General features: G+C 46.4%; 1 protein-coding gene across 1 annotated transcript in view; it reads left to right on the forward strand.

The window, feature by feature from the left end:
- The window catches only part of LOC144128529 (cytochrome P450 2H2-like), a 51130-nt gene extending 38093 nt beyond the window's left edge, over window positions 1-13037 (forward strand). Inside the window, exon 9 of the mRNA XM_077661975.1 lies at window positions 11192-13037. Coding sequence (XP_077518101.1) covers window positions 11192-11373 — 182 coding nt within the window. The 3' untranslated portion in view covers window positions 11374-13037. The remainder of the gene's footprint in view (window positions 1-11191) is intronic.
- The last annotated feature ends 2220 nt before the right edge of the window (window positions 13038-15257 follow it).

Genomic DNA, 15257 nt, shown 5'->3' on the forward strand with positions numbered 1-15257 from the left:
AAAGGAAAAAAAGTCGAATGCGAATTTAGGGACAAGAGAGTTTGAACAATTTCTTAATGATTACATTTGTAAATTAGAAAGTAAAAGTGAGGGGGACAGTTAATGTCCGCCTTAAGGTATGTCGCAACAGCGTTATTGGTTATTTGCTACTTTCTTAATCAGTACCTCTTTTATTTACACACACTCATTATCATACGTGAGTAGGCATCTGGAGCATGTGATACACTAGAAGACACACAAGTTCTCCTTTTAATCTAGTAGAACAAACCTTCCTCAGTGACCTTGGGTTAAAGTGTCTGAGTCTCAACCAAAGGTTCGCGGATTTGATTCCCAACTAAGTACTCCAATTTTCTTTTCATCGTAATTACTTCGCTTCACATCCTTATATGTCATAATGACTTTCCAGTTATGCCGCATAGTCACGGTTAAACCTGAGTTTTGATCATTTTTTTTCACAGCTCAATAATTGACGTCACAATCCTCTTGACCGATCCTGATTTAGTGTAGCAACGCCCACTGCATCCACTGAATCAGACGTATCATGCTGCACAACGATGGCCGTGAAAACTCCTTTGGAGATACGCACTTCGAGTCGGGTGCGTCCCATGCTGTGAAAACGATTAATTGCTACACCGGCCACACTTTTTAAATGAGTGTCACCGAGGTGTTCTTAGTGGTGTTGTTCTTCACTAAGCAAGACACTTTCGGTCCATTCACGCGATAGCGTGCATCTGTATGGTGCTGCCGCAATCCGAGCGGTCGAGTGTTTCTCTGCTTCGTCGTGCAGCCTACGTTACAATCCAGATTCTGTAGACGCGTGCTGGCTCTCGAACTATCTCGCTCCACTCATCCAATGCAACGCCACTGCCGCGAAGCACATAGGCGTGGTTCATGCATTCAAATACCGGTCAAAATCATCTTCTGTAATATCGCGGAGATGGCGGAGTGGTCCAAGCCGAGAACCAAGAAAGAAATTGGCTTCGCGCCGGCGCGGCTCACACCATTTAGAATCGTTCAGAAGGTTCGTTTGATGTAGATTACCGGACTTCATCTCTTTCTTTGTTCTTTCAAAAAACCTGGCCTCGCAACAACTTACTCGCCGGTTTCTGAGCACTACTTGTACCCAAGTTTCAACGGCGCCCTCTGGCAATTCGTCCTCTCTGTGTGATAGCCATAGCTTCGTTCGCTGTGGGCGCCGCGGCTGCTTTGACATGCGCCGATAGACGAGCGACGCGCATGCCGAAGATTGCAGGCCTGTGCTTTTCGTCTTTGCTGTTTCGCGCGGCGAGCGCTATGAGGCGCTGCTATTCTGAATTTTAAAAACAATAAAGTTAAAGCTTCGAGCAAAAATAGCTCATAAGAGAATAGACAGGTTTTTCTTTCTAGCTTTTTTCGGGCATCAGTGCTGGGTACTACAACGTAAACTGGCACCACCTGTGAAATATACACACTGATGAAGTGATTGGGATAATAGAACTTTTTAAAGAGAGGTACTGGAATAATAAGTGTTAAGATAGCAATGGCTGAGTAGAAGCGGAGGTAGTGCTGAAGGTCAACAGGGATTAAGGCAGGGTTGCTCGCTATCAGTGCTGGTGTTCGTTATTTACACCGTAAAATATCAAGAAGGTCACAGAAATGTAGCTTGATGGTTACATTATAACCTTGGCGGAATAATAGAGGATCAGACTGTTCGGAGTTTAAAATACGCGGACGATATTACACCTTTCGCTGAAAGCCAAATAAATACTGTCCCACCTGAATATTTGTGGAACCGAGAGTGTTGGTCAATACTTTACAGTCAAAAAGAATAAATAAGGCCTAATGATATCCAACGATATCACAAATGAGCTGCTTGTATTATAAGGGCAGAATACCCAGAGAAATACTGCGGTAATGAACCACAGAACTGTGGTTCATAATTGAGAACAGAGAGTTGTGGGAATACAATAAGAATGAAGTTCTGAGAGGTACCTGGGAAGGAGCAGTGGCGCGAGGGCTTACTTTGCCCGAATGCGGCTTTGTGCCGAAAGGTAGAAGTACAAGCGGGGCTGAACTAAACCAGTCAATGGTCGGGAGATTAGCATAATGTGCTTCCGGCAACACCACTAATGAGGCAGTGCGCAGTGATTCGGGATCAGAATCGTTGGAAGCCCAAGAAGTACAGAGTAAAATCAAGAAAGGTTGCGGAAAAAATGAAAAAAAAGAATGGGCAGCTAATGCCTTTAGGTATTTTAGAAAGAGCTTTGACTTAGAGTGGAAGAAGAGAATTGGAAATCTAATCGGGATGATAACGGGTGTTAAAAAGAGGGTGAAAGCGGTAGCGCGATAAGAACTACGTAAACTTGACGGGAGCCTACTACGAATGAAAAAAAGCGAAACTAGAAAGCTATCAGTTTATGGCATTTATTCAAGAGAGAGCACTTGGATTATTGTTTCAAGCGAGATTAGGGTTGCTTAGGACGCGTAGAATAAATCAATATTTACCCAGAGAGATAATATTTAGAGTGTATGGCAGTACTATCACGCTATAAGTCGCGACATCGATGCCGGCCAGATCAGCATCTCTAAGGAAGAAGTGCTTAGGGATAACGAAGGTGATGTGTGTTTTAATTGTACAGGTCACGCAGAATGGTTACGAACTTGGCGATTTAATCCTGTAACACACGCATTTTTTTTAATTGAAAAATAGTGGCGATAAGGTCATTTTGCAGACATTAATTTTGCCATCTGCAAACCGAAAAAATAAATGCTTTGGACAGGCCCTACTTTTCTTACAGCAGACGCATGGTGCCAGAAAACATACTTCGACCAAGAATCTTCAAGAGCGAGAATTGCGAATGGGCTCATGACAATCCAGGCTTACCTTGTGCGCTAGAGGGTTAAAAGGCGGGAAGGATCCTAAGAACAGAGTTTCTGGTGTGAAAGTCGCTACATCCTGAAAAAGTTTTAAAGTTTAGCATAGGAGAAGAGTTAATTTTATAACATTGATATTGGTTAAGAAAAGAATTTGATATAAAATAAATGTATTAGAGGCTGGTGGCGCCCGGCAACGTGCCTTTTCAAAGGGGACACATAATAGTAAATGTTTAGAGCATACACACGGACAGATAGAGGAGTTCAGACCCCAAGCGCTAACTTCTGCCCGTCCATCCGTCCTTCCCTAGAAACATGTGATTGAATTTGCATGAAAAAAAGAAAAGACGTTATTTCTGCATCTCTACACTTCGAGACTGAGCAGACCTCGGATTGTGGGTTTAACATCACGATGCTTCATGGCCCATGGATCATCGCAGTTCGTGGCTTAGGAACCTTGATAGGGTGGCCGAAGTTGTCAAAAGACAGTGTTAATTGGAGAGACATGCGAGAGTCCTTTCCACTGGAGTGGGCATACACAAGCTCATGACGATGATGATGATGACCTGGAGCTCTTTATCATGCGCGGGTATAGCAAAATACCGGATATTTTCCCCTTTCATTTTTAGTGACATGCTGCTGCCGCGGCCTGTGTCCAGTACCATGAACATGCGTTCTGAAGAGCGAGTTGCCGGGCTAGTGGGTACTTTTTCATTATGGTGGAACAGCACAAGGGACGTCACAGAGGAAGGAACGAACACACATACATGCGTTCTGCGGTTTAGTGCCGAAGTGATGGAGCCACTGCACAGGGTTGCAGAAAATCTGCATTAAAACTGCTTCATACGTGTGCAAAATTGTTTCTTTTTCTGCTATAACCTGCAATACATGTGCTAAACCATGAAACTTCGGACCATTAGGAAGGCTTTGGGAATGCCCAGTCAGGTGATTTGGTTTCAAAATTTTGTTTTACTTTGCAACAGACAGACATTACATCAATATCAGCTGAATCTATTCACTTATCCCATACTTTTTATAAAACAATGGCTGAGGCACGAACAATGGTGATTCAAACGGGGATGTAGGTTGCTAGATGAAGACTAAGCACTGCACTGTAATGCCTTCATCTAGTGATGTACAAACTATACACAGAAGGCAACTTTCTAGACTTCTTATGACAGCTGCTTTGTTTATAGAGATATCAGAGCTAGACTCTCTGAGAAGGAGTTGAAGTGCATCCCAGCGAATTCATTGGTTCACTGTTGTAGATGATGAGCTCGGCAAAAGCATTTGATTGCAGGGTAGTTCTTGAAAGTCTTCTTGCCTTATGCACATGCGAATATTTCCTGTTGCAAAATATGGGTCACAAAGCCACGCCACCGTGACGTGAAGCAGATTTGTGCACATGGTAACTAACTGCTTCTCTCGAAACTACATTAAAAAGCAGAGGAGTGAAACAGGTACGGTTAGAAAATACATAAAGGGCACAGAACACGCCGGTTGCTCGCTGGTGTGCATGCTTAGCGTGTTAGCTATGTGCTATTAAAACTAACGTACGTTTTACGACATTACTTTCCAGTCTTAGGAGTAAAAAACAAAACAAAGCACACAATACTCATGTTCGGCATCAACAACGGTAATTCAATTTTAAAATACTGACGGCTGTTCCCTTAATCAAAACCAGTTTTAGCGGGAACGCAAAAAACTGAAAAAAATTATCTTAATAAGTACGATACGAGGTTCTGAATAAGTGCTGTCTCAGACTGAGCATGCTATAATCTCTGTAGGTCAATCAAACAAGATTTTATTTATTTATTTATTTTGTAACGGGGGGTTTGTTACGAGGTACTGGGGCGACGGGAACGGCAACGGCAGCAGTCTGGGATCAGATCGGCAAAAGACACACAAGCGTAGCGCTGGCAAAAAACTCTCGAGAGCACTGTCACCTCGTCTTCGTCTTTTCAAATCGTCAGACGCATCTTCTTCTTTAGCCTTACAATCACCCCGGGGACAAGAGGAGCCATCCTGGCGACTTAGGATGATGGCAAGACGGCGGGGTCGTAGTAGGGCTTGAGGCGCAGGACATGAACGGTCTCCCGTCCTCGGCGGCGGAGATCAGGAGACGGAGTGAGGGGTTCCACGATATAATTAACCGGAGAGGTGCGCTCCAGCACACGGTAGGGACCATGATACTTCGCAAGAAATTTTGAGGAGAGACCGGGAGTTCCTGAAGGGATCCAGAGCCACACAAGTGCACCAGAAGTGTAGTTCGGTGGGGTTTGGTCTTGGTCGAGGCGGGAGCGCTGGCGATGCTGGGTGTCAGTGGTGAGTGACCGGGCAATTTGGCGGCAGGCTTCGGCGTGTTGCGCGGCGTCGGAAACAGGCCGATATTCGGATTCATCAGGGCGGTAAGGGAGGATAGTGTCGATAGTAGCAGAGGGTTGGCGGCCGTAAAGTAGGAAGAAAGGAGAGAATCCGGTGGTAGACTGCGTAGCGGTATTGTACGCATAAGTAACGTACGGAAGGATGAGATCCCAATTCGTGTGGTCAGAAGCAACGTACTTGGAGAGCATGTCTCCGAGTGTGCGGTTAAATCGCTCAGTGAGGCCATTGGTCTGCGGATGATAGGCGGTGGTAGTTCGGTGAATCGTGTTGCACTCCTTGAGAAGCGCCTTCACCACCTCAGATAAGAACACGCGGCCTCGGTCACTGAGCAGTTCACGAGGTGCACCGTGGCGAAGGATGAATCGGTGCAAAATGAAGGAGGTGACGTCCGTCGCTGTGGCAGCCGGAAGGGCAGCAGTTTCGGCATATCGTGTAAGGTGATCCACCGCTACTATATAGCCCAACGGTTGCCGTCTGCAGTGTATGGAAGCGGACCGTATAAATCAATGCCAACGCGGTCGAACGGGCGTGGAGGGCATGGTAACGGCTGCAGCTCAGCAGCAGAACGATGGGGAGGTGTCTTGCGACGTTGGCAGGGAATGCATGCGCGCACGTACTTCATGATAAAGGTGTACATTCCGCGCCAGTAGTAGCGCAGCCGTATGCGGGTGTAGGTCTTGAAAACGCCCGCGTGACCGCTGTGGGGGGCAGCATGGAAGTATGCGCATATCTCCGAGCGTAAGTGACGTGGAATAACGAGCAGCCACTTGCGACCTTCGGAGTTGTAGTTACGGCGATAAAGTAGGGTGTCACGGATCGCAAAATGGGCAGCTTGGCGGCGGAGCGCACGTGACGGTGAAGCAGCCGTCGGGTTGGCGAGAAAGTCGAGAAGGGAAGCGATCCAGGGATCCATGCGTTGCGCTGAAGGCATGTCGCTGAGGCGAAGCAAGGGCAGAGAAGCGTCGGAGGTGGAAAGGCTGGCGATCTCGGCTGGAAGGGGGCAGCGTGACAGTGCATCGGCGTCTTGATGCTTGCGGCCGGTGCGATACACGACGCGGATATCATATTCTTGCAAGAGAAGGGCCCACCTAGCGAGGCGGCCGGAGGGGTCTTTCAGGTTGCAAAGCCAACAGAGCGCATGGTGGTCGGTCACAACGTCAAAAGGGCGCCCATAAATGTACGGTCGAAACTTCGCGAGGGCCCATACAATCGCCAAACACTCTTTTTCAGTTACGGAGTAGTTGCGTTCTGCTGGTGTGAGTGTGCGGCTAGCATAAGCAACGACGTATTCGTCAAAGCCAGGTTTTCGTTGGGCGAGGACAGCGCCGAGGCCAACACCGCTGGCGTCCTTGTGAACTTCGGTAGGAGCGGCCGAGTCGAAATGGCGCAGAATGGGCGGCGCCGTGAGGAGACGGCGCAAGGTGGTGTATGCGTCGTCGCACGCTGGAGACCACAGTGATAAATCCGCACTTCCAGACAGCAGTTGAGTCAAAGGCGCAGCAATGGACGCAAACTTGCGAATAAACCGGCGGAAATATGAGCACAAACCCAGGAAGCTGCGCAGGTCTTTGATGGAGGTAGGTTTGGGAAAGTCAACCACAGCACGAAGTTTCGCTGGGTCGGGACTGACGCCCTGCTTAGAGACAACATGACCTAAGATGGTTAATTGACGAGCGGCAAAACGGCATTTTTTTAAGTTCAGCTGCAGGCCGGCGTCAGAGAGGCAGGTCAAGACGTGCTTCAAACGGGAGAGGTGGGTGTCAAAGTCCGGGGAAAAGACCACAATGTCGTCGAGGTAGCAAAGGCATGTCTTCCACTTAAGTCCGCGCAAAATGGTGTCCATCATCCTCTCAAAAGTCGCGGGGGCGTTACAAAGCCCGAAGGGCATCACCGTAAATTCATACAAGCCATCCGGTGTCACAAAGGCGGTTTTGGGGCGATCGGCTTCTTTCATAGGAACTTGCCAGTACCCGGATCGCAAATCAAGAGATGAAAAGAGTTCGGCCCCTTGCAAAGAGTCCAGAGCGTCGTCTATGCGCGGGAGGGGATAGATATCTTTACGCGTAATCTTATTAAGGCGGCGGTAATCTACACAGAAGCGTATGGAGCCATCCTTCTTTTTGACGAGCACCACAGGCGACGCCCATGGGCTGCTTGAGGGCTGAATGACGCCGCTCTGGAGCATCTTGTTGACTTGGTCTTCAATAACTTGGCGCTCGGCGACAGACACACGATAGGGACGTTGTCGCAGCGGTGCGTGGTCACCTGTGTCGATGGCATGGGTGACAGTGGAAGTTTGGCCCAAGGAACTTTGATGTGAGTCAAATGATGAGCGAAACTGATTAAGTAAAGTGAGAAGCTGTGCCCTTTGCGGCGCTGGAAGGTTGTCGTCGATGGAGCGAAGGAATGCTTCAGTTGAGGAGGGATCGGGCGCAGCAGTAGGTGGGCTGAGTGCGGCTATGGAGAGGTGCGGCGCGTCGTCCGTCTCTTCGCGGATGAGCAGAGACGCGAATGGTTGTACCGTGCCGAGACCTTCACCTAGGCGCAAGGCGCTGGGGAACGAGAATGGGTTAGACACGAACAGTACGGAGAGGCCAGCGGATATAGTCAGTACAGCGTATGGCAGAGGCAGACACTTGCGGTGCAGAAAGATAGGGGACGGAGTGAAGAGGACAGTGTCGTCGCGAAGAGGGCCGCAAGAGAGGGGTACGAGGACTGAAGAGCAGGGAGGCAGGTCAATGTCTTCGGCAACTAGGGCCTTAACACAGGCACCAGGAGGGGCAGTGTCCAAGACAGCTTCGGGCAGGTGAGAGAACTCGACTTCAGCTCGAGCACAATCGATGATAGCAGCATGGCGCGATAGAAAATCCCAGCCCAGGATAACAGCATGAGAACAGCAGGGCAGTACGACGAATTCGACGGCATAAATGGTCCCCTGGATTACAACGTGAGCGGTACACGCTGCTGACGGCTGGATGTTCTGAGCGCTGGCGGTGCGCAGTGAGAGTCCAGCAATTGGCGTCATTACTTTTCTTAAAGAACTACACAGCTTTGCGTCCATGACGGAAACGGCAGCACCAGTGTCGACAAGCGCCATGACAGAAACGCCGTCGACGGAAATTTCAATGAGGTTAGCGGCTGACGGATGAGGCCTTTCGGAGTTCGTTGTGGACGCAGTTCTTGCCTCAGGAACTGCGGCGCCTAGTTTTCCTCCTGGTTAGCGGTGAGACGACGTCGCATAGGCGAAATAGACCGGCGTCGTGGAGAAGAGGGCCGGCGGCTGAAGAGGGTAGAACGGTCCGGCGAGGAAGTACGACTTTGCGGCGGCGCAGCTGGTACAGAGTACTGACTCGGTGGGGGCCAGTACCCAGGAGCTTGGGGAGGAATTTCCGCGTCCGGGAGACGACGGCGGCAATGCCGAGCTACATGACCTGGGAGACCACAAAAGAAGCAAATCGGCCGATTGTCCGTTGTGCGCCAGGAATCGCTGACCCTTGGAGTAGGTCGTCGGTAAGCCACTGGCCCTCGCAAATGCGCCGGAGGCGCACTATAGATTGGCGGCTGCGGTCTTGCTACGACATCGGCATATGTCACTGGAGCCGCGACAGGAGGCGGTCTGGCGACAACGTCAGCGTATGTCAGCGGAACCGTGACAGGTGGTGACGGATGAGCCGGTGGAAGAGCCTCAGCAACTTGCTCTTGAATTGTATGTCGGAGCGCTGGAGTCAGATATGATGGTCGGTCGTGAGCGCTCGGCAGAAAGGAAAGTTGACGTGCCACTTCTTCCCGCACGAAGTCTTTAATCTGCTGTAGCAGCGAGGGGTCAGGAGCAGGCGTGAGCCCAGCGAGCGACTCAACCTGCTGTGGCCGCTGGCGTGTCAGAATCCGCTGCTTGCGCAACTGCTCAAAGCTTTGACACAGCGTGACGACTTCAGCAACGGTACGCAAGTCGCGCGCTAGAAGCATCTGAAAAGCGTCGTCATCGATGCCTTTCAATATGTGTTGGATCTTCTCGGCTTCCGACATACGAGCGTTGACCCGCTTGCACAAGTCGACGACATCTTCAATGTAGCTAGTGAAGCTTTCACTAGCCTGCTGAGATCGTTCACGCAATCGCTGTTCGGCTCGGACTTGCCTGACAGCCGGTCGACCAAATACGTCTGCAAATTTAGTCTTAAAAATGGACCAGGTTTGAATATCTGCCTCATGGTTGCGATACCAGAGGTTAGCCACACCGGCGAGATAAAAGATGACGTTGTTTAGCTTCGTCACATCGTCCCATTTGTTGTATACGCTCACCCGCTCGTACGATGTGAGCCAATCTTCCACATCGTTCTCGTCAGTCCCGCTGAAAATGGTCGGGTCCCGTTGACGAAGAGAGCCGGCACAGATGACAGCCTGGCCCACTTGTGCGGCCTGGTGTTGGACGTCCTCAGGCATCGTGCGCGCCGGGAGAGCACGACTACGGAGCTCCAGGGCCGATGTTTTTACCCGGCACCTCCACCAAATGTAACGGGGGGTTTGTTACGAGGTACTGGGGCGACGGGAACGGCAACGGCAGCAGTCTGGGATTAGATCGGCAAAAGACACACAAGCGTAGCGCTGGCAAAAAACTCTCGAGAGCACTGTCACCTCGTCTTCGTGTTTTCAAATCATCAGACGCATCTTCTTCTTTAGCCTTACAATTTATTTATTTATTTATTTATTTATTTATTTATTTATTTATTTATTTATTTATTTAATTATTTATTTGTTTGTTTATACATACTGCAGCACAGTGGAGTGCTATGTATGGCAGGAGTGGGTGAGTAATACTATACTTAAATAAAATCATACAGTGCGGTGTTCAACACTGCTGTCCACTAAAAAAGCAAACAAAATACAAACTACATCTACAAAGTAAGTAGAAGTAATTATGTGCAGAGAACCACAAGTGATAATATCTGAGTTTTATAAACACTAGGAAGTGTTAGCGGGGCTGACAAAGCTAGGTTGCTGAGGAATTTCATAGACTTGCTCTTGATAGCATACATACTTATTGTTATAGTGCCTACCGAAGAATTTTGTGTCTTTGGTACTTTTGCTCAGTGCATTTTAATCATGATGATGTGATAAACTTGTAAACTGCGCAAATATGATTTAAAGTAACAAAAATATGTAGACAGCAACCAGGAATTTTCATGTAAAAATGCTTAAAGATATTGCAATTAAAATACAGTGGTTGTTAATGTGACTGTGCTTGATTCAATGAGAGCGAACTGTGGTTGAACCCTACAGTTCATCGGGAGATTACTTGTTTCGAAAGTAAATGTTTAAAAGAACATTTGATTATTTGGATTGCTGGGATTGGCTAGGGGCAGAACACTTTTATTTACTTCGTTAAGGACTTCAGATACCAGCAAAAGTGGAATTCTGTAAGTCCCACAGCTTTTCTTCAGTTTTTTTTTGTACTTTGTCAGAGACCTCAGAATTGTGAATGTGTAATGCCATTAAAGGTCTTAACTGACTCGCATGCAAGATCATAATTTTGAAGAAATAAAATTCATCGTAATGCCGCGCTCAAGGAAAATAATATAGAATTGCTCTTCATAACCTTTCCTACTTCACTTCACAACTTATATTTAACTCCATCCAAACTATAGTGGCGCACAATGTGCATGATAAAGTACAAAAATTATTTCTTTAACGATGTATGAAAAATGCAGTCACCGACAGTTAATCCCATTTCCTTTATATATTCGCCGCTTTGTATAGTTTCTAGTATGAATTCTGATGTGACAATGTTTTCTGTTTACGACATTTTTAAGGTGGCTGGTGCTAAAGGCTCTTGCCGTTAAGGTATCGGCAAACTACAGCATCCCCGTTTGTTCCTATGCGAAAAATCCAAACAGACATATTACTGTTCTCATATTATTATTTTCAAGGATATTATTATATCATCATCATCTTGCAGGAAGAAGGATGTGTCCTGGAGAAGGAATGGCCATGGTCGAAATGTTCTTGGTCTTGACGACGTTGCTGCATCGTTTTCGCATACTTCCCGAGGAAGGCCAGACGATCAACATTCCACCGTTGGGGCCGTCCTTGGAATTGGCAGAAACGAAGCTGCGGTTCATTCCACGGAATCGAAATTGACTCAGTTTTTGATAAATAACCGTGGCAGGGAAGTTGGAAGCATATTTACGCCACCACGACTAATCTCTTGATTTGACGGACTTTTTATTTAAAACATCCTCAAGCACACACTAAGGAATAGAAATAAGTGTGACTGGTCGTCACAGCCTCTCACCTAAAAGATTCTGTTGACGTGTTCTTTTCATGATATATCGTGGATAAAGATATGAAAGAAGAAGCTTTAAAGGAATCAGGAAAATATATGAAGTCGTAAAAATAGAACACGATGTACGTGGAACTCGACAAGAAACGCCTCCATTAGCTCTTACAAAAAAGGTTTAGCAGGTCTTTTCAATCGGACTCGTGCCGTACTTTGTCAGCTTTATCACATTCAAAATTTGACTCATATTGCCTGCTAACGAACACACTTCTTCCGAGATTTCGACCTAACCAACTGAGCGAAAAATCTTGAGTACCGAAAACGCGGTGATTCGCTGAGGAAATGGCATTGAAACGCTAAAATATACATATGGGTGCCGCTTATAAACATCCGCAGTAGCCTGTTTAGAGTGCGCAGCTCAGAGTAATTTTTACATTACGCTCAATAAGTTCATTAAACAATTCGTTCTGGCAGAATGTGCCGACACACTTTCAATACTATGCTGACCGCACCATTGAACGTTCACTTCAAATTAAGCTCATTCAAAATACGCTCTGATAATAAAACTTTCCAATTATCACCGTCGCCAGAGCGGAAAAATTGGCATTACTAGAAGGTGTATTTTTTATATCAGCTGCGATGTCCCATGATGTCCATACCAAAGCGCACTTGCGCCACATGAACAGAAAGAGATAGCCCCCCATACACGTTGCACCGTAAATTCTAACACTTCATTTAGTTTGCGTTTAGTGAGGAAGTAAAGTAATCGCAACGCAAGCATCACGCGGTGGAGGGGTTAACAATCTATTAGAGGCAAGGCAGGTCAGGGCTTAGAGGAGCCACTAGCCTTGTTGCCAACGCCGCATGCAGTACGGCCGTGTGACAGGGACGGTGCTCAGCCAGCTGATCTGATCGCACAACGAACGCAAAGCTTCTTCCCTAGGACAGAAGCAACACCAATAAACCTCCTCAGGCAAACGGGCCGTCGCTTTCTCATTGGATTATAAGTCTGCGCCCTTCCGCCTATGTGGCACGGAGAACGGGCACATTTAGCAAAGGTAATGACATCATGCGTATGTTCTCGACACAAGATATGCCCCTCATACCGCAACGCGCACCTAGAGCTTGAGCAGGCGTTTCGTAAGCGTTTGTTGTGGGGTTTGTTCCCCCACCTGTTCCGGATTAGTAGAAGGATCCCGCTGGCCTGTTGCTCATCTTCTCTAGAGTAAAATTCGAATCAACTGGGTCTTTGACCTGACCTTCTGCAGGCAGAAAACTGCCTTGAGCCATGATGCTCTTTAGTCGGAGCGGTTCTTGTGCCATTAAAACTAATCATCATCATCCCCATCAAAACCAGAAATACCGTTTTCCCGTCAATGATTATCGTGCACTCCAAGCTATAGGCTTGGGTTTCGTCTCAAGAACTGCGCAGTGGCTTCAAAAACAATGAAATGGATCGCCACGGAAGTGCTCTTGCAAGAATTAACCCTGGCGGGGTTACGAACAATAAAAGCCTGGATATTTCTGAGCGTTTCCTGAAGTTGTGTGTCTGTATTTCATGCTTTATGATGAATAAATACACTTTCTTGAATACATTACCCGTTATGCTTGAACAATTTCCAGGCTCCCTTCACTGACGTCTACGTGTGTAAGACCTGCGGGGGAAACTGAGGAACTGTACAAATGAGCGGTGTTTGAAACGTGTCTGCATGAAAGCTCGGTTTATAACAAGTAGTCTGCAACAAATAATGATCTCATGAGAAAACAGAAAACGTAATATACGCAGCACAGTTGTCCACACAGATATGAAACATAGGCAGATGGCGGCAAAGTCATCTTCCTACGCAGTAAAAGAACTTCTATGGAGAAAGTGCAAGTGTTTCATTTTCATAAGGCTGGTGCCACGTGCGTTACCTAGCCATCTGCTGCACTGCAGGAGTAAGACTACGCTATATAAAATATTTTTGCGGAGTAGTTGAGGGACGATGGTATAATCCAGTTCTGCAGCACGTAAGGCCCATGGGTGGCATCGACACACGGGGATATTGTTGTTCTTGTTGCACCTCATGTGAGGGTGCTGGCGCACCATTAGTTCCGAATACTATTTCGAGTTCTCGGGTAATGTCTTATGTTGCATTCAGTAAAAAAAGAGAGGCTATCATCCATCAGCAGCTTTGGAACCAGCTGATAAAGAATCTACCTTATCTTGTATGCTTCGTCCTTAAGCGGTAAGTCTTCAGACAAGGCATTTTCCTTGTGCAACACTGCCGGCTTAATCATGCTTATGGAACTCAGCTTAGGTGACATTGTTTTATTCTGTAGTGCGCTTCGTCGAGCTGCATTAGTTAAAGTTATGATGCTGCGTATAGTCATGCTATTCTATTATATATGTATTCTCACTGCTTTATTTAAAATGCTCAAATTAGGTGGCCCACTGTAAAAGCGGGTGATTTCCCTTACATTTCAAGGCAGCACTTATGTGCATGTTGAGCACAATACACACACACACACACACACACACACACACACACACACACACACACACACACACACACACACACACACACACACACACACACACACACGCACACGCACACGCACACGCACACGCGCACGCACACGCACACGCACACGCACGCACGCACGCACGCACGCACACACACACACACACACACACACACACACACACACACACACACACACACACACATATATATATATATATATATATATATATATATATATATATATATATATATATATATATATATATATATATATATATATATATATATATATATATATATATATATATATATATGTATATATATATATATATATATATATATATATATATATATATATATATATATATATATATATATATATATATATAAGGCCTGCAACAGATTACACTGACTTCATAGCGTGATAAAAATAATTCTGCCTAATAACATGAGAGAGAGAGGAAACATTCAAGCGACGTCTTGTTTTTAATGGCTTGCCATGTAAACAAATATACTTTCAAGTTGCATGCTAGGAGGTGCCGCGCACCCGTTTGGGTTTTTAAACCGCAAGAAGCCGACAGTAGGGAGTGTTTTATGTTAGTCAGAAACGTACAGTATGTTTAATGCTGTTGGTGACAAGGCCTTCATGCGAGTTGGAAAGTGGTTTGTATTCCTGTGAAATATTTGAAGTGAGTTGTTAAGAATAAATTTTGTTGCCACCAAAGAGAGTTTGCCGCTCACTTGTCGAATATTTATTACACACTTTAAGAATGAATAAGGAAACATACACATATTATAGTCGTTGAGCTTGAGGGGAGTTAGTTTCTCACAAAAGGGTTAGAGGCAACCTCTAGTGTAAAAAGAACGACGCGAATTAAAAGCGACTGTTCAAAAATATTTATCACTAAAGTATCGAGGTAATTTTATTTTATGAGCGTAATTCCTCGCGTACATGTTGCCGTCCTAACTGCTTCAAAATATGGGTCAAGAAGTTTTCCGCTGCTAGCAAATACTTGGTCTCTAGAAAATCTACTGATCGCCTTATTTCTCGAATAAGTTATATAGGATGTGGAACTTTGGTAAGACCATTGTAGGACTCTGGAAGGGCAGGTCATACAACACGCCGTTTAAGTGCCGTTTTTTGGAGGCGAAGGTAGCAAACCTGGGAGTAGGCTGGGATTAGTGGCAGCTAATAATGGTTTTATTCTGGTAGTCATATGTTGAAGAAGGGCTATTTG

This window comes from Amblyomma americanum, chromosome 4, assembly GCF_052857255.1.
Source record: "Amblyomma americanum isolate KBUSLIRL-KWMA chromosome 4, ASM5285725v1, whole genome shotgun sequence".
Lineage (NCBI taxonomy): Eukaryota > Metazoa > Arthropoda > Arachnida > Ixodida > Ixodidae > Amblyomma > Amblyomma americanum.